We start from the raw sequence: 21,965 nt of genomic DNA, 5'->3' as shown, positions 1-21,965 counted from the left end.
CAACAATAATCAGCGCACAAATTGACAGTGCCTGTGTTCAGTATATACCTGACAGGCAACAGTGCAGCATATACCTCGGTTGGTCTTCGATTAGACACGTTCACACCACATTCTTCGGATACTTCGGTCGCAGACGATGTTCATATAATATTATTACTATTATTGTTATTAGGTAACGGCGGCGCCCGCTGTTGGCATATGGGAAAAAAGCGAAAACGAAATTATTTTAATAGCGTTCAACACAATCGTTACGATGTCGGAGACGGTCGTGTTTTGAGATAGGTCGCGGCACGAGGACTCGGCCCCGCCGCCGCCGCTGAGAGTGGTGGAACCATAATAGTGTCTGTCGGCGAGGAGGAGAAGAAGAAGAAACAGAAGGAACCCTTTGCTGCTGCTCATCATCACTTTTACCCGAACGATCTTCAGTACGTGCGCGCTGCCGGGTGAGTTTACAAATGCACTGCTGCACACGCTAAAAGGAATCACACAGGTAAATCGAATTCAGACAACATTATAATATTATACTACTAATATTATTTTTATTATTACCTATCGATTAATATAATATAAATACATATTTAACTAAAACCTTTTGAAATTTTAAAACAATAAATATATTTAAATTTTAAATTATATTATAATATTAGAAAAACAATTTTTCATTTATAAATCGATTAAACAAAATATAATAACACCACCCTGTCTATAGAATAGAAAATATTAATTTTTCTTCAAAATATTATATAATAATATAATATAATTCTATTACATTTTTTTCGAGTCCAATACAAGTACATTATTTTGCATACGATTCGTACAGCGTCGTCGTAAGAATAATACAAGTGATCACTATTTAATGTTTTTTTCAATTCGATTTTGAATTCTGTGCTAACAAACAATAACAGACTATAATAATATATGGGTAAAATTCGTTCGGTCTGCGCGAGAGTCTTATCGGTTTATACATCGTTATAAGTATACTTGTCGCAAAAAAAAATAATAATAACCTGTTCGTTTAATATAGGTAACAAACTTGAAACTTGTATACATTAGCATCATTTTGTACACATAACTCATCGTTTTATTATATTTTTTTTTGTGTACAACGTCCGTTGCATCTATATACGCGACCGTTATTATTACGACGCATAGCAAAAGGAGACTTGTTGCATAATTTTTTATCGACGGTTACAATAGTCGTCGTCGTACATTATTATTACAGTATACACATACGCACAAAATAATTTAATATACATAATTTAGGAAAACCGTGAGAGTATCACGTAATACGACCAATAACCATAATTAATATGTACCATGATATACTGTAGGACACTGGTTAGTGGTTACTGGTGTCTCCCGTGAATAATATTTCTGATGACAATATAATATATTATATATTACTAACTTATATTGCATGCGGTGTATGGGATGGGTACGATAAATATTATATTGTAAAAATTACGTTAATATTATAATATGCGTATACCGGTCCGACGGCTCATCAGCGTGATGAGAATACGTAATTCGATTCCGCGTATATACAAATGTCAACTATAAATCTGCACCAGATGACGGTGCACTATAATAATATTATAATACGACGCCACGCGTTGACTATACACTCTTTGCCGCGATAGTAGAAAAGACGAAAAAAACACGATTTTTAGTTTTTGGACGCTCATATTTTTAAAAACCATCGTAGCGTGAGAACGTAAATGATTCATCGCTTCGTCACGTTGCTATACTATATTTTAATACTATCATCACTAATTATTTAATTCGACCGCGGAATTCATCGTCCATTGATATCTAATGAATTTTTTATCGATCGCATTCCAGTAGCCGACAGAAAGACATACGATGCGCATTTATTATTGTATTACTTATCTACTATATAGTTATTGAATATGTATGAAGGAGGTAGACTGTTCGCTCTGATACGTATACAAGAAAAACTAGTAATTTTCAATATTATAAAAACACATTTTCAATAAATACACGTTTTTTTTTTTTTTTTTAATTTGAAATCTTTACGAAGGTTAAGACTACGGCTTTATATGACTGTCAATTTTCTTTAAACAAGTACTTATCTCCTTTTCGAATAGCTTGTATATTTTTAAATCTTTGAAGTGTTTGAGTGACGGTAAATATACCTGTATAGATTGTGTAAACACGTAGAATTATTATTATTATACCCGGGATTTATTATTATTTACAAATGTGTGACATAAACTTACTTTGATTATATATAATGTTTAAATGTTATCAATACACGGTTCTTTACGAACTCAGATTATTTTTATTTTTAAATAGTCGTTTTATCGATGCGCGAGATAAATAATTATGTAAAATATATTATGTTTGTGTGTAATATTCCAATAGCGGTGGCCGTCTTCTTCGTCCGCGCAATCGTTTCCTGTTTGATTAATTCGAATATAATGGAACTAGTTTGAAGATTACCCAAACATATAGGTACTACAGATCACGCGTTTACATAACACGATCGAGGCATCGCGGTCGTTCGTATTTAAATGTGTGAGCAACCTGTGTGTGTATTTAAAACGAACAATGAGCGAACGCATATAGTCATTTCGTCAGAACGAATTAAGACAATAATAAATTATTTTTTTCGATAGCAACCGAGTCGGGTTTTCTTCTATAATGTAACATAATAATATTATATTATATTGTTCGGAGTCGAACGGCAGAAACCAAATTATATTTTACGCATCAAATACCTATGTACACATGCCAGCTCGTAGGTCTATTTGTATGTATACATATAATATGACCGTAATCTGTAGAGATAATTTCACCTAAATATTATTTTAATATTCACGTGTTGTAATCTCATTGCAGCTTTAACAATACTTAGTACAAACGTTGTAAATATGTTCGTTTAATTTCTGGCTATATGAATACATGAATAATACCATGGCTGAGTTCATCATCGAGTAGAATAGGTGCATTGTATACATTATAATAATTATCCGAATCAACGCGATTTGTAACACAAATGTAATATCGTAATGCTGGATTCGTAGTAAAATAGACTACAAAATGGTGTTAAAATAGTAGTGAAGGTCCATAACATTTCCATCTGAGGGCCGAATTTATAGTGTTCCTGTAGGCATTCAGTCTAATACTAAAGTAGACGTTTTTGTATAAATAATTTAAAATAATTTAAAATTTACAAAATATATGTTTTAAAATCATAGTAATAATATACATTATACGTGTTATAAACATTCAGTTTAAAATTTAAAAGACCTAAGTTAAATTGTATGATCAAAATAACTAAAAATCAATAAAAAAATATTTTGTACAAAATCATCAAAATCAGATTTTTCCTTATAGGTAAATAATAATTGTATCGTTTTAAGCACTATAGTTCTGTGTTTAATGATAACATTCCGACAATGGCTTAGATTTTTTTATCTGAATATATTCATCGACAAGTAGCTATATTATATAAATGATGGTAACCATCTGGCATTTACAAATAATAAATTGTTTTCGGAAAATAATAGTTAAACAAATATTATTGATGTGACTGGGGAATAGGGTACAATATGTACGAAAATAACTCAATTCATCACGATATGCAATAGCAATAAAGCTAGGTTAAAATGTTATTTAAAGTATATAAGAAAGAAACATGTTAGTTGTTAAGACTTAGGACAAAAAAAAACACTGGAATGTGAATTAATTCTCAGTCTTGTCCACAAGACCAAAATCGTAATAATCGATGACGTTAAAATTCAACTGATATTCATTTATACTTTCTCTTCGCTAGGTCCATGCGCGTTTAAAGATTCGAGGGTGCTGCCGAATCCCATTGTTTCTTTAATGATATAATATAACACATTTGACCCACGTACAACAGAATTAACGAATACAAATGTAAAATACATTATCATTGTTAAGGTATGGGTTTAACGTCTGTGTACATATGTTAATATTATTATTACGAGTACACAACACGCAGTATTATGATACCAGGTACGACCATCACTGTCGAAAAGTCGGTAAGAGTTTGCGGTGTCGTCCTTGCCGACGGATGGGCGGTACGCGTGAACGTTATAAATAATATTATAATATTATACGAAACGCGTGTGGGGTATGAATTATTGTGCGCTTATTTAAGAGGATATCGTGTCAGCGTTAAAAATTAGTCGTCTATGTCCGTGATGGATTTATGATAATATAGCCTCAAAATTGCTCATCTCGTATTTTTTCATTTCGTGTTATTACTATTTAAACTTTATATTGTCTATATGAGCGACTTATAACTAATTTATTATAGTGAGAAAGTGCTCATCATGAATGTTGGTATTTTTTCATAACATAAAAAATCTAAACCAGGGGCGGCCAAACAGTCGATCGCGGACAATTTTAAAGTCGATCATGTTAGAATTTATTTTTAGGGCCACGCATCCTATATGTTTTTTTTTTAATAATTATAGTCATTCAATAATAAAAAAAAATTTCTATGAAAGTCGGTCCTCAAAGGTGAAGTATATTTTAGTAGATCGTGACTAAAAAAAGTTTGACCACCCCTGATTCCTAATCGATATTGTGTTAACTAATTCAAATAAGACAAAAGTAAGGTTATAATATAGGTAATAAATTTAAAAAAGCATAGTTATTAGTTCATTTAACTATTTATAAATATGTGCCATAGGCTTAAAAGAAACGCACGGGGGGTAAATTAGGTACACTGTTATGTAGACACATTATAAAACATACGGATAAAATTATTAATTATTAAAATATTATAAGCCATTAATACATAAGAGTATTATACAAACGGTCTCGAGCTCGTAAATCACACGGAAAGCGTGTGAAAAGACAACGCACGGCGAAAAAATAATATTATTACTCAATGGAAAAGGACGTGTTATCATTTATATTACGTATTACATACTGCTACGATACCGACGTGGCGACGTCTCTAATAAAAATACAGTAAAACACGTTTCCGTGTAATAATGAACAATTTATTAGTATAATAATAATAATATATATATATATTTTACAGCTTGTTGGGCGCTAGGAATTTGTACGCATTTCCGTCTGACTTTCAAATCGGATTCGCGAAATATACAAACAATATTGTATCCATGTGTAATTATTTTTTTTTTCAAAGCTAAATACGCGCGAAACATTCATCTTATTTCAAAGCTCCGTATGTCAGCCGCTGTCGAACGTGCGCATATGGTACACAATAATAATATTATCATCAGTTTGGTGAAACGTAGTGGAATTCTCTAAAATGACTCGTCCGAAAGCATTATATTAATTACGCGTTAATGGTGGCGGCAGCAACAGGTGACTCGACGGTTTTTGATTTTTTTTTTTTTTTTTTTTTAGTCCGTTCGTGTTTTTCGTGTTACATCGGAACACACATGTGCCGCATACGCGCATAATAATAACAATATTGTATATATAGGTACTTTCTTCCGGAAAGACGCGCGCGGACGGCAGTCATTAGAGGAAAATAAGAGAAAGCGAGTCTCCTATATTATTATATTGTGAACCTTTATATTTTTATATGTATATACATGTAAACCGTGAGTGCGTATTCGAGGTATATAATAATATTATAATATGTATGTATACACTAGTTGTCGGATGGCTGACGGTATCGGTTAGCTTGCTCGGTGGGGAAGGGTCACGGCTCTGGGTCAAACGCGCGGTTGCTATTAATATCGCGGTTCGTCACCTGTAGGTTACATATATTATTATCATTATAATATGCATACTGTACTAGCGAAAAAATTATTATTTTTATATGCGCGTTGTTGGTGTGTAACTAGTCGGTCACACGTTTTCGCCGGAGGAGCCAAATCGGATCGGAGTGAGAGACGAAATCGAAAGTCATCGGGGCAAAGGTCGCAACCGCGCGCGGAAGGAGAATGAAGAAGACGGCGTCGACGACGACGATTGTACCCATAATATATAATATAATACCTGTGTGTGCGCGTGCGTCAATTTTTATTATTACGTAAACGAATAGGTTCAGAACATTCCGATCGGCATCGGGACGCGGTGGGTCGGGAAACGGCGTCGGTGGTTGGAAGTTCACGATTAGAGAGCAATAATAGCAGCGTCACAACACGAGCTGAGTACCGATGACTTTGCGTCCGTGTGTTTTAAATAATATATATCCATATTAAAAAACATCGTGTTTTCATATCTTTTGAATTACTATACGTGTAAAATGTACGATACATAGGCATAAGGAATCAAAAAATGTTCAAGGTTTTGCTCTCACACATAAAAGCTGGGATTATACGACGTATCACGATCGTCATATTTTAAATTATGACAGCCGTTCAAGTATTTTCTACGTTACGAGTTCTTTTTTTACTCTTTTTACTTCTGCAGAATTCTGGTACTGTCACACGATAGAGATCGTTAGACCGTATATTGTAGCAGGTCTCGTTCGACCATCGTAACGATTAACTAGCCTGGCAACGTGTAATCTGTGCAGCGGCAACACGCTAATGCGATCAGTATATATAATACGCGAAATAACCATAGTTTCACCGATCATCTCAAAGCACCCACATAATATATATATTTTTTGCTTTTTATGACCAGTCTACGTAATGTCCACTTATATTTTATGTACGATAACGAGTGTAAACGAAACAATATAGTTACTATGTATAGTTTGTCTTTACAACGCGACACGACTAACCGTGAGAACTGTATGCCTACAACATAATATAATAATATTATAATACATAATAACAATAAAAATCGCACAATAAAACTTTAAGTATAATATGTAGACTGCACATTATGAAAAATTTATAAGTATAATTGAATTTTTGCAAACGATCTTCGTGATCATACGTATGGTAATATGGAAATTCAAAAAAGTATTTAAACGGACTTTGTAATGTATATTGTGGAGAGTTAAATTTTTTGCCTTTTTCTTCAAACATGAAATGTAAGTAGGTATATATTTTATACTATTATTCAACACTTCTGTTAATGCTCGAATAATATCGATGTCGCTTTCGAATTGGTGTAGTGCGAGCATACTTTTGAATTACGAATAACCGTGATTTATATAATACGCGCCGCTGCAAGAGGGAAATATGTATTTATGTACAATTTATAATCGAATTCAAATCAAATAATCATTAATAATGAAAAGAAAAATATAAATATAAGAAAAAAATGATGGGTTTACGACGGCATTAACCTTTCTGCGACTTAGAAAACCACAGCCGCGTAGTGTAGAAGTGACTATAATGCCAACAATTCTCTTCCCCTCCATCCACCACCGACAACTAGCCGACGCGCACGTCCAGATAAAAATCGAATATAAGAATATACCTATATAAAAGTATATAAATATTGTGCCCGATCCGTCGTCATTTTAATTTTTCATATATCTGACCATCGTCGTTTCGAAATGTACGTAATCAGCAATAATGTAATATATACAATCCCACTCACTGTAGAAGCTGAGCTACGTATATCATACCGTACGATCTATACGAATACACCGGGAGTTCGGAATAGATTTCCAAAATTAGTGTGCCTATTATAAAACGTTATTTTGTGTTACGCAACTGTATACGCCATATCAAAAACAAATTGACGTATATTACATATAATAGCTTGCACAGGCATTGCATATATTATTATATTATAATTTTTGACTTAATATTGTTTTATACTATGATGATCAAATACTATGTTTAACTTGTCCCGCTGATGACTTATCGCGCACCCTGATAGTCCAATCACGATATCTTTCCTCTCGTTTGAAATTGTAATTATAATATTAGTTAATAGTTATAAGTTATAACAGTTAACATAAGATTTAAAAAAACGAATTAGATTCCTATATTATAATATAGTTATTACAGGGTAATAACATTTACAAATTATTTTTGTCCTAAACGCGTCATAAGAGGTTAGCTTTTTAGGTTTTAAAATTACTTATGAACGTTTGTAGATGCATTCATTTTCATTATCAGTTTATCATACATGGTAATAATATTACACATAAGATACCTATAGATACCAGAACTTTTTGACTACAACCATATTAACGTCTCGCATCCGAACATTCAGCGGTTCGTTAGTGATCGCTAATTAGAAGACCGATTGTCATCTTCGTGACTGTCGGGTCGTATGTCATCATCGCGGCCGTATCCGTAAACGACGACAGGATTTAGTTGGCCTTCCTTTCTCCCCGGCCACCGCCATTACCGTCCATCACCACCCGTGACTTGCCACAGAACTTTTACAGTAACTGTTGATCCCTCCCTTCATAATTATTCCATTCACTGAAATACAAAACGGTTCACTTTTATCCAGTACATCTCGATGTTATTTTATTAGCGAGGTATGTTTATGAGACTGCACAGTCTATAATATTATAAAAAGTTTAATATAAGGAAAACAAACGAATAATTTCGAAGTTAATTTTACTTTTCAGCGCAAACCGATGCTATCACATATTGTGTACCTATTACTTTTCCAGTTTTCACGTTCATAAAATAGTTGTACAAATAATATAGATACGCACCATGATAATAAAACAGGAACTTAGTTCGTTATGTTAGTCTTAAAAATAGGTCTAATTAATTAAAAATATTTCTATTATTGTGTTCGCCAAACACAGTACCTATCTTTTGATTCGCAATGAAAACGAACGCATTTTACACCAACATTACATATTATATTTTATGGGTATCTACATAATTCTTTTAAATATGTATACAGTAAAAGAGTATGACGTCAACTGAAACAACCACGCACAGACTTTCCCTCTCGCTCAAACACGCCTATCTATACGTAAAAGGCAACCAAAGCAAAACATTGGCCGTTTAACTCGCGATTGGCATTTCCGATCGGAAACGATAACAATGTAGGTACCTATACAACGTCATTACGGCGCGGTTCCGCGTGACGAACGGAAATCGGACTGCAGCAAGTTTAAACATCGAGACATTGAGTATAAATTATCGTTAACTGTTGCTTGGTAATTTATATACACCAACATTATTTTAAATTCCACAACAATAAGAGCCGGAAAATGTTCAGTTTGAGACAGTTATAGGTACTATAAGCGTGACGATGCAACGCATGATTCGAATCAAAAATACTAATACAATACTCATAATACTGAAAAAATCAATTTTGAAACGATTTCCTCCACGCGTGTACATAAAAATGTATACGTGCGCACAAAAAATCGTTCGATTTTTTTTTCCAATGCTTAAAAAATGTCGAGACACAAAAATTCAGGTAAAATAGGTAACACGCGATTATTCGAATTTGAATAATGATAATAGGTACACCTGTTTACTCAGCTATATTGTAATTAGCAAGTTATTGATACATGAATACTCGATTAATCTTAAAAAAAAATTCATACAATAATAATAATAACGACGAGGGATAAAAAATGCGCATTCGTTCTACGAATAAAAACAGACATAATCGTATACGACACGAACCCCGCCATGTGCCGTGTCGTGATATAATTACGACGCGTGCTCGGGATCGAAAAACGTATCACCCGCGGTCCGAGATCAGAGGTCACGGCATCCAAGAAACACAAGTCCTTGTGAAAATTTAAACGAGTTTATTATTATTTTTTTTCAATTTTAAGAACGCATCTTGCACTGCATCACACGCGCTGCCGACACGAAAGCCACCGCGTTCGTGAACCTCCGCCCACCGGCACCACCATTAACGAATATAATGATAATTATAATAACAGTAATAATAATATAATATATAGGTTAGTGTTATAATACCGCGATATTATTGTATACTCTCCGGTGTACATTTATATATCATAATAATGAGTAATACTGAGACACTTCGAGGTATCTACACGATGACAGTGTTTTCGAGTCGATCGACCTCGCGGGCCGCGTGCAAACATACAGGGACAACTTTCTGCGATCAATGACATATGCGCTGTATAATAATATATAAAATATTTCATACAAGAACGCGTTGCAAGTTTTCGCACCAGCTCGAATTTAAAATTCTCGAAAAATAATTAATACTACATAATATTATTTTAACGCAATAACGCCCAACCGTCTGATATCCGGACTCATTCTATATCTTATACCAAGATATTTCAGCCGACGCATATAACAATGATCGCATTATCGTATAAATTATTATTATTATATTAATATGTACGCGACCGAGACGACGGATTTGGTGAATATTAAATAGGTATTACAGTAATATTATTGTGTACACGAAAAAAAATGCGAGACGGTATTACAATACGTATTAGGAGAGACGTACGAAACAATGGACCATCGGACATTATTTGTATCGTCTTCGTCGTCAACATAATGGCGATGATGATTCGTTTCACTGGTTTCGGGCGAGTTATCGTTGCACGTGACCGGCCTTGATATAGATGTGCACGGGCATGTAATGTACGCTTATATAAAATGTAATATTATATATTATTATAAAATACGCTTACACATTATTGTAATAATAATTATACGGTGTCGTCGTAGTCGTCGTTCGTCTTCGTCGTGATTTCGGGCGGAAAGGTTAAGAGTTTAGACGGCGTGTACACAAAATATATAAAGAATGATTGTACAACAAAAATAATTTTGTATTTATATTTACCTCGTTTTTGAAACGTAATGTAATGTGTATTAGTATATGTATAACGATGTTCGGATTGTGATAATCACAAAAAATAAAAATAATGTTATCAGAATGATATCGAGACGGCGGCGGCGGCCCCGGTATACGAAGGCTATGTACGATGTACATGTTATTACAATAATATTATTATATTGTACATAGCTGAAGGTATGCGGCCTACTTAAAGCGCGGTCGAGTCCTTGCACCGCCGCCGGTCGGATCATCTCCGTTCTTAATGTGGGAACTCGTATAGTTGGGTAATCGGACCCGGCGGATTTCGTAATTTGCGCTCGTTTAAAGTGCCATCCGTTTTCCACCTTCCGCGGAGCGGTTCACACACGCGCGCGCCCCGCGTTTATTGTTGCGGTGAAAGTGACGAGTTTTCGTGCTAGTTCGCGCGCGCCGTTTTCCCGCCGCCGGTCGTCGTGCCCTGGTGATCCGGCGACGACGACGCTAGCTAGTCACTATAGCCTGACTTCATGCGCCTTTATAGCTACATAATATACTTCAGTGTGCGGTCCTGAGTGGACTTCCAAATTGGCGGAAGAACTTCCGACCGTTTGACCAACTCGTCCCACACCACTGCGGGTGGATCATAGATGGTTTTAGTTTTTCTCAATCGTAGTTAGTTTTCTTTGTTTTAAATCACCTAACATCTCATCGAGTACTATTTTTGGTCCCTGAAGTTTTTTGTTAAATAGACTGATCTTGAATACACCTACAGATTATTATAATAGTCTATTAAAAATAACATATATTATTAATTGGTTAAATTTTAATAATCTATCAGAACCTATACTATTTCGACTACTAAAATCAAACAGTTTACTCGATCATTGACCATTATTAAATATTCATCTAATATAGATTATATTGATCGTGGTTTTTTTTTAATATGTTAATTCTTGATCCAGATAATACGTTTTTATGAATTATCTCAACAAAACAATAAATTATGTTTGCTTATCGTTATAAAAAAACTCGTTATTTCGACATTACAATTATTGTTTTGTTCTGTAGAGTGTGTATATAAACACACTTATATTATGACGTATAGAATTAATGAGCAACCGGACTATACTTTAGAGTTCTTCGGTACACTCTCAGACGTAAGTACACTCTCGACGTTGTTTTTTGGAGAAAGGTTAGAATTACCTATGACCACGTACAGGTCGACCACTATCAATCATAGTCAGTTATTTCTGATTAAGTCTGTCTGTCCGTTTGATAACGAGTGAGAGTATGGTCCATAGAAATTAATAGTAATAGTATAATGTTGTATAATAATCTCAAGATCTGTTTTTGTTGACACTAAACAATAATTTATTAGAATACGGTGTATAAATCGTATATTTTTATCACGTTTGGTTCAAATCGATTTATTTCTGAACGAATCGGTCAACTTAAGCACATCAAATGTATTATATTAGTTAACTGTAACTTATTCAATTACTATTATTTTGTTTCAAAATATTCGATGATAAGCGTAGTAGGTATGTCAACGGCTTATTATATTAACATTAATAGACATATTATATTAGGAACATAGACATTATATCAATTTAAAAATACCAACTTTGTTAATTTTCGATGCAACACGATTGCACACTTTTTTTTTTTATCTTTTTTTGTTTGAGAGAATTCAAAATACAACACGATTGTTCACCTTTAATCTTTTTTCTTTGGGCAAACACAAATATTTAAATAAATATCGATTCAAAATATTTGCCAATATTAATAATTATAACGTAATACAATACGTATAGTAAAAACAAATCTCATTATTTTAATATTATTATAGCTTAAGAAACCCGCATACAGTATAATATATCTATAATACCTATACACAATTGCTACGGCCACTGGATACCATATTTTTTTTTGACTATACATATAACGTTATTATTAATGTTGATACATTTTTGAATTTATATTTATTTAAATATTTGTGTTTGCTCAAAGAAAAAAAGGTAATAGGTGCGCAATCGTATTGTATTTTCTCAAATATAAAAAGGTGAAAAGTGCGCAATCGTGTTACGTCCGTTTATTTGAATACCTTTGAATTACTACCTATGTAGTATATACTAATAATACTAACCATGAACTTTGATCGTTGGAACCTATTTTATTTTATCGACGAATATCTATAATATTATATTTCAGGGCGTTTTTATTTTATTTCTGTTTTTTCTCTACTTTATTCTATTGTAAAGTGATTCGATAAGATAATTATTATCAAATAAAACCGCATTCGTAGAATTACGAAATTAAAGAAAAAACAAATATACCTAACACTTCACGATTTATTTCATAAGCCATCATACTCGTTTTATTGCAGACGCGCTATATAATCGTAATCCATACACAGATGAAATCAGCTGTACCTATATACATAATACTGTTACGGTAGATACTTATAATACATATATTATATATATATATTTCAACGAAAAGAATTATAAAATCAAATTCGTCAATTATTCGGAAAAAATGTATGTTAACAACACGTTTTTATACCTCGAACTAATACGTGACGAAACGCATAATATACGCATATAAACGCTTAGGTAACGACACGCGTTAAAGTCACCCGCGCCATCGGTCATCGCTGTAATTATAAATACCAAACGGTCGACCAGTTTATGATGACCGCATCGCACTAATATAGGTTATAGGTGTAAGGTTTAATCGACTTTAATATTCCAAATCGTGTATATATTTCATTCAATGCGGCGCTCGGTGGTAAGAGTAGGAAAAATATAATATGCACATATATTATTTTATCAGGGGTGTGAATTTGAATATTTTATACAATAATAAAAAAAATGTAGTATATGCTTTAAAACTTCCAAAAATATGTAAAACAGAATTTTATACTAGCAATAGTGGTAATAATGTTAAAACTGATCAAATTATTGATTTCAAAATCATTTTAAAGAAAACATTAAAAATGCGTTAATTTCATTACAGCTCGCTGTCCATTTGTAATTTTTGTATATACCTATACTTCTCGTATATAGTTTATATATATTACGTTCTTTGCCTAGGGACGTTCCAATAATCGCGAAATAAAAAATTCCAATCCTTAAAAGTAGCTAGTAAAATAATAATTATTAAATGTATACTAATATTTACGTTATTGTATACGATTGAATATGCTCGCGGATCGATACGGTCCTATACCATAACTAATCGTAAGACGTAATAATAATAATAATTGCCAAACACCGCCGCCGTACATTATTATTATATAGCCGTGTCGTATAATTTCGTTTTATTATATTATATACTCTTTACTTTAATCTCGCAAACGTGGGCGCTCCGATAGTTCAAAACTTATTGACTCCTACAACAGCGCTGATAAAAATTAAAAATAAATTATATATTATTCGAACGACCACTGTACATTATAATATTATCACAGCGTCATTAGACATGGCGACGCAAGGCAGGTGAAAGTGCATCTGTGACGGTGGCAAACTTCAGATATTGCGGCAATAGTTATAGCTGTGTATACGCTATATATGTATATCATTTATGATATAAAATTATAATAATAATACATATGCGTGCAGAGTACGACACATGTGCGCGTCTCGCACGTGAACAATCATCTATGGAGCCAAAAAAATATTAAAATAAAATTCTCGTGCGATTGAACATAATATATTATATACGATGACAATAATTAACAAACTTTATATAACCAACGATAACAATGCATTGGCTTTATTATACTTATTATGATATTGAACTATAATAATAAATAATAATAATACATTTTAGTACCTACACAAGAATTTTTTTTTGGAGAGGGGAATATAATATATTCAGGAACCATCGATTCCATTTTCGATTTAAAATTAAAGACTCTCGAGGATATATGCACCTCCTATATGAATGATAGTTTTTATTAATTCTCGATTTCGGCGACGACCATAGACGCGTAATTCCTTAAATCATTTAATCCGTTTGATCTAACACTACGATGTGGCCTAAACGATCGATCAAATTCCATGTAGACGTTCTTTCGTTTTCTACCGATCTACTCTGACGATCAGACGCTAAGTAAATGCATTATGACGCATCGTCTTACAAAATAAAAATTCACATAATATTAGCTAAATATTACTTACATTGATCGTGTTACAAATATAAATATCGATTTAAGTGATAACATATATAGTATAAAATACGTATTATTCTATATTGAATTAAAAAGGCTGTACCCACACTAATTATTATAACACCTCAAGTAGAATGTCGTTGATAAATTTGCGGGTACAGCGGGTCGTTTCTATTTATTTAAATAGGTAACACTCATATTAATATACTTACAATCATAATAACCATACAGCGATCACGAGTAAATCAGACAGTCTCTTTTATCATTCATTATATACATATCCGTACAATACGATCATAAATTACATTCTTGTCATACTGACACTCGGTATCATATGTCAATATATATATATATATATATATGTGTAGCTGGTATAGTTATAATGTTTATAAGTATAATATATATATATTGATTTTTAAACACACTGATATTATTTTTTAAGCACGCTCTTACGTTTGTTATAATAGAAGGCGGCTTTTGTAGAAACGTTATTATAATATATTAATATGTATTTTATTCTTGACTCTGCAGCAGTTATTGTAATAAACAATAACGCACTCGTGCTCGAGTTGGCCAATTATTGTATTATTTGATTTCAACAGCCGACGACTAGATCTCGTGTATAAAATATAAACACGAAGGTTATGCGAGGGAATGTTTTTCCATTTTTTTTTTATCCTTTTCAGTAAAACTTCTCATCGCAATAATGCCTGTTTATTATTTTAATATCATCACGTTTAATCTTATTTTTGATTAAAATAAAAAATTACGCGTATAACTAAATATATTTATATGATTATGTATATAATAATGTGTTCCGAGTTCAATAATGTACAACAATGTTACTATTTATTCTTACAGCTATAATCCATACTATATTATTATCTCGTTTAGATTAGTAACGTAAGAAAAAATGTAGTGAAGAAACCATTCAATATCCCTCAAATTATTTTCTAAATGCATCGAAGTGCACTTTCTGATTCGTCGTTATAGTTGTGAAGGGCGTATTATAATTAATGTATATATTACAGTTAAAATAACATGTACAGTTATTGAGAAATAATTATCTGATCGTCACATGTATATATTTTGTTCGATCCGACGAATAAATCATTAAGGTATGGTTGTGAAAATAATATTATTGTTATCCATTTTATGGTATTTTAAAGACATTTAACCGCAGTGGTGTGAAATCCGCTAGTCCGGTACTGGGCAATTTCAAATCGTTCGGTGACGACTCGAGACGACGAAATAACATACAAATACCATTGTGGGAGCTATTATTGTAAAATATTACCTCGAAGGATTTCATTCCTGCGGCGGGTCCTGAGCTCGGTGACCCTGGGGGAGGGGGTCGGGTTCGTGACTGACGCGAACGTTCTCACGGTACTATATAGGAGACGCCCGCCCGCGATCCGCTCGTCGTGACGATCTTTTCTTCTCTCCGTCGACGGCGACGACGGGTGCTTTCCGATCGATAACTAGATCTCCAGGCTACGCATATTATTATATAATATTAATTGTGACGACGATTCTATACATTCTATTCGCAATTTCGTTCTGGAAATTTTGCGGAGGATCTAAATACCTACGAATCGACCTTCTGCCTATATCGACCGTACGCGGAATGTGCACGGACCGTATATTTAGCGGATATAGCTAGTAAATCTGTCGGAAACGATGACTCGGCTCGGATCACACGATCAATGATCGCGTGTTATATTTACTAATTTTTCATTGGTGTTTTAGCATCTTCTCCGTGTTCTTTCTATTCATAATCCTCATAAACCAGTTTCGCGACGATTATTACGCGCATCTATATAACGTATTGTATTATATTATACTTAGGTGCGTACCGGACGGCCATGACATTTGAAATGCGATATTTCCCACAGCGTAGCTATTTGATTTTTTTATTCTGCGCTTTTCGATTCATCGCCTGACGCACGCTCGCGAACTTTCGGTACGGATGTTGTTCAAAAGGTGAAAGCTCCGATGACTACGACGACGACGACCACCACAACGATTAACGATCGATGATGCAATCGTAACAGATAAAAACAATACGAAAAACGTAGGAGTATTTTTATACGCCTTGATGGTACAACACGACAGTCACACGTCGATGCTGCGTTTATCAAAGAAGACACGCGCTGATATGTTATATAATGGCAGCCACTCCGGTTCTATTGTTATGCAATTATAATCGACGGCTGTTCGATCCTCTCTGAAAATGAAACATATTATATTATTTATTTATACGTAATTATATTCATAAACGAGTATTGCGGCGGCAATTCGTCTCGTGCGTCGCACCATGTACCGTATAATATATAATATTACGACACTTGTAATCGCTATCGGGGTTCAGCGCGAGTCACATTATGGTTATAATATGGGTAAAACGTTTAAATAATATAAAACGATAATAAATGATAATAAAAAAATTACATCCTCAACCCGTTGGCGGTGTCGTATAGTAATAATATATTACGCACGGACACAGCGGTGGCGCTTTACCTTTCACCTTTTTACGTACAATAATTCATCTGCTGTTTTATTTTTACGTGTTTCAGATACTATATATTGATAAAATAGAAATATATACATCATGTTGTCCGATAATACGATGACGGCCATCAAGATCTGGACGTTCCTCACGCTGTTCGCCTGTAAATATTATTTTTACGATACTATAATATTAAATATAAAAACCGTTATAGTCTAATATCACGTAACAAATCTATTTTATTAAAATACTTGGGTGAACTTGTTTTTTACACATATAGGTGGGGTGTATGGTCAGAGAAAACCACCAAATTATCAGCAAAATGAAATGCCGCCGACCAGTTTCAGCTGCAAAGATAAAATCGTGGGTGGATATTACGCAGACCCCGAAACGTCTTGTCAAATGTTCCACGTTTGCGTGAACGTCGTCGGAACTGGAGTGAGTAAATCGCATTTTGTTTGTACTCTTATCAATGCTAAATACCGTAGTGGCTTACGAAAAATCGATCAACTATAATATCTCGTTTGTAATAGGTTCAAGATTTCCGGTTCTTATGCCCGAACAACACGGCGTTCGACCAAGAAAATCAGATCTGCGACGACTGGTATAACATTGACTGCGAAGCAGCCACGTTGTATTATAGCGACAATTTCGACTTGTACAAACTCGGTAAGTTGATATTCGTAGATAAAAATCGATTTAACTTTATTTGTTACTATAATACATTATGCATTGAAATTAATTTGTAGTTGATAAATACAATAAAACAACCATAACATATTATGTTTAAGTATTAAAGTTTTGTCTTAACAAAATTTCTATTTGCGTTTGGTTACAAAGAAGTTTCAAAAGTTGACTAATTGTTTTTAACCAATTTAGAATACTAATCTATAAATGTCCATACAGGTTTCAACGGAGCTAAAGCCACAACGGGTAAAGCTACACCAATACCGTTGGGTCCATCCAGCGCGTCACCGAACGTAGCGGCCCGACCACAATCCAGTCCCAGGAAGCCTTCATTATCCGCTCCTGTTAACAACGCTGTATCTGAGAACGATGATGACTACTACTTGCAGAGGAGCGATGCTACGGATAGCCGGCTGCAACAAGACCTCTTGAGGGGCAGTAGCTCTGGAAATTTCTTCAGCAATAAGAACAGGGGCATCGAGAACCCAGACGACTACGACGATAGTCGGATAGTTGTTTCATCTAAAGACGTACCAAAGAAAAACACTAAAGCGCCATTCAGAAAACTGTTGACGGGAAAGAAACCTGTCGACTCCACAACGAGTGCTCCGAGCACAGCTTCCGGCATCACCGGAACCACTGCCGCCGCCACAACTATCGCCAGCACAAGCACGATCAGGCAGCCGAATTACAAGCCCACCACGTACCGTAGCAAGGACCGCGGTCGTGTAAACTACAAGACGTATTTAGACAAACAGACCAAAGCTGACGAGTTTGACAATCAAAAAGTAGCTAAGCCCGCCACCGTCATCCAGTCCACAACGTTCTCTCCATCGACCGGTAATACATACCGTGGCCAACCAACCGTGACTGTCGCTACCGTTGACAATACTTATCAGACTACACAGTTATCCAACGCCGTGCAACAAAATAACCGTCCAAAAAATAATGATTTCCTGCGCATCGCACCAGCAAACAACAACAACAACAACGGTGGTTTCCAGTCAGCTCGAATCAATGTAACACCTCCAACCAACAACTTCCAGACAAATAACGCGTTCCGTCAGGCTAACGATCAAGCTCAAAATGTCCAACAAAACATCATCAATTACAATCAAGGCTTCCAATCAGACAAAACTACTTATTCTTCAACCACGCAAAACTTAAATCCGACAAATTTCCAGTCTGATAAAATCTTCACGACGACACAAAAATACAATCAAAATCCGACAACTAACACCTTCCAACAACAGGGTAGTAACACGTTCCAGCCAGGAAACAATTTCCAACAACCCAACAATTTCCATCAAGCTAATAATTTCCAGCAACCTAACAATTTCCAACAATCCAACAATTTCCAGCAAGCTAATAATTTCCAGCAAGCCAATAACTTCCAGCAATCTAATAACTTCCAGCAAGCCAATAACTTTCAGCAACCCAATAACTTCCAGCAAGCTAGCACTTTCCAACCAGCCAACAATTTCCAGCAAGTCAATACTTTCCAACCGGCCAACAATTTCCAGCAAACCAACACTTTCCAACCGGCTAATAATTTCCAGACTGTAACTCCTACAACTCAAAAGTACAACTCGTATCAACCGTCGTCACCGATTGCATATCAACAGACCACAAACGTTTTCCAGTCGTCGACACCATACAACGTTGGAAACTCGTTCCAACAACAACAGCAACAGCAACAGTCATCCCAGCAACCACTATTCCAGTCCACCACCGAGCACTTCTCTAAAGACTTCAAGGCGAAGTTTGATCCGTACAACAGCTATCACCAAAGTACAAACGAGGAGGCAGGCGAAACACTGAAGACAGCGCATAGCACGAATCTGAGGCCTAGCGAACTCAACGCCCTTATCCAGCCAAAGCCTAAGTCGATAAATGCAACGCTGTCGGTCGGCTTTAGTTTTAACAAGTTGGATGGTGGAGTAGCCAAGTCTACTGTCATCGTACCAGCGCCGACTACGCAAAAGCCGAGGCCTTTCACTACACAACAGCCCTCTTCGACAACGCAGTTTGTCACCGCAAGCTCAACCACCGCTTTTGTGACCGCAGGGCCGAGCGGTAGTGCCAAAAAAGCTGTCACCAAAGACAAGGACTCGTCGTACGATTATGCGTACTACGACGACAGCAACCATAACGATTACACCGATGTGGTGCATGAAGACTTTTCCAGAATTCACAACTCGAAAAACTTTTAAGCAAAATTATAAAATAAGCCCCCATCCCTCCCCAAAACAAACTTTCAAAAGCCTTTAATGTGTAAGTTTTTTGTAAATAAATCGTAGGTTTACGTCTATAATATAATATTATAAAATTAAAAATTAAATTACGTTATAATCGTATATATTTTTTAACCGCGCGATGCAAATTCTTCAGTGCCAATCAACTCTACGACGTTGTCATATCACGACCCGTCGGTTAAACGTAGGTTTTGAACAGACTTGGGAAGTTCGACTGAACAACTTCCAAGAAGCCCAACAAGTCTTATAAAAGTACTAATTTCGCACTATCCCGTAAGAACTTCTTGAACTATCGGTAATTTTCAAGTGCCAATTTCAATACTCAACAGGTCCTGATTGGCATGACTGTAGTAATGGATGGTTTATTGCGTCCAGTTATATAGCTAACAATCGAAACTCGCCTGTATATGGCAGTAAATTTGGTAGCGCGTGACAAATGTTACCTTTATAGGTATTGTTTTTTTTTTTCGAAATTCAGAATATATATTCTTATATATATATTTATATTTTTTTTTCAAATGACTGTTAACTTATATAATTAATTTCAATCGAAATATTATTTTTATCGTATTTTTCTTGGAACTATGGACAAAAATAAACAAAAAATCAAAGTAAATCAATGTAGAAAAATATGAATGAAATACAGTGAATACTTAAAAAAAATAAAAATAAAAATAAAAAAAAGTCATCGCCGTGCAACAGCAAAAGCTGAAAAACTTTTATAACATGTATTCTTATTTATAATTAATCATTAAATTTCTGACAACATTTATAATTAAGCGATGTTAAAATTAAATTTAAAATATCTGTTTTGTTTAAGAACAAAGTTGATTTTTTTTTTATATATAATAATTCATTCGTATAGAGTGTCATTGTAAAGATATTAGCCTTACAACCTATTGTTAATTAATATTTAAAATAATAAATACATTTGATTTTTGTACGAATGTTTTGTAATTTAGAAATAAAATTATTCTTTCCTATACTTTTAGAATTAATTTTTTGTACTGACCATTTCCTTGAATTTTTGTGTCACATGATTTTGAGCACGACAAAAAAATATCCTCTAGGTATAACTGTTATGAGATACAAATACAAAATCTGATTATTTAAGGGATATTCAGTGTATTAACTATTATTAAAATTTTATAGCATGGGTATAATTATGTCATAATATATTGGTTTTTAAAAATTTTAAATACCTGGAAAAAATGTTCGGGAAGATATTTTAAAAATGTAATATTATTAAATGCTTAAAAAAGTTTAGAATTGTTATGAATATTTTGAAAATTACATTGTGTATGAGATATAATACCTAATTTTAGTCAAAATGGAGTGTTTCATGTTTTACAATTTATATTTCGAAAATTACAAGATAATAACAATTAATAATGTTATTTTCTAAAGCTATTTCGAATTCTTCGCGATTTTAGCAAGTAGAACTTTAATATGATCATAGTTTTTAAATAAGAATACACGAAACTTGTCATTAATGGACACTGTTAATTACTAAATACATCATATTATGTATGTTCTGTTCCAATAATCAATAATGCAATCGTCGTAAATAATATTGACAATTCCAATAATTTCGTAAAACTAAAAAAATAAAAATGATTAATAAATAAAAATATACTTCATTATATATTTGATTGCAAAATAATTGTTTTTAAAATATATTTACCTTTAGGTACCCATAGAGCTCTTTAATTTTTTTAGG

General features: G+C 33.9%; 1 protein-coding gene across 1 annotated transcript; it reads left to right on the top strand.

The window, feature by feature from the left end:
• Positions 1-284: 284 nt before the first annotated feature.
• LOC114122749 (uncharacterized protein DDB_G0292186-like) lies at positions 285-21,230 on the top strand. The gene is made up of 5 exons (XM_050199996.1): positions 285-490; positions 17,371-17,466; positions 17,584-17,741; positions 17,837-17,972; positions 18,210-21,230. The coding sequence occupies exons 2-5, from the start codon at positions 17,406-17,408 to the stop codon at positions 20,201-20,203; spliced, it is 2,349 nt and encodes a 782-aa protein (XP_050055953.1). The 5' UTR covers positions 285-490; positions 17,371-17,405; the 3' UTR covers positions 20,204-21,230.
• Positions 21,231-21,965: the final 735 nt, after the last annotated feature.

This window comes from Aphis gossypii, chromosome 2, assembly GCF_020184175.1.
Source record: "Aphis gossypii isolate Hap1 chromosome 2, ASM2018417v2, whole genome shotgun sequence".
Lineage (NCBI taxonomy): Eukaryota > Metazoa > Arthropoda > Insecta > Hemiptera > Aphididae > Aphis > Aphis gossypii.
Note: the sequence above shows the minus strand (reverse complement) of the source record. Positions and strands in the feature narration are given on the sequence as shown.

Excerpts from the sequence above, each read along its gene's own strand:
- LOC114122749 (XM_050199996.1), top strand. The coding sequence starts at position 17,406 with ATGTTGTCCGATAATACGATGACGGCCATCAAGATCTGGACGTTCCTC. Across the intron at positions 17,467-17,583 it reads GTTCCTCACGCTGTTCGCCT|GTGGGGTGTATGGTCAGAGA; the intron begins GTAAATATTATT and ends TTACACATATAG. Across the intron at positions 17,742-17,836 it reads TGAACGTCGTCGGAACTGGA|GTTCAAGATTTCCGGTTCTT; the intron begins GTGAGTAAATCG and ends CGTTTGTAATAG.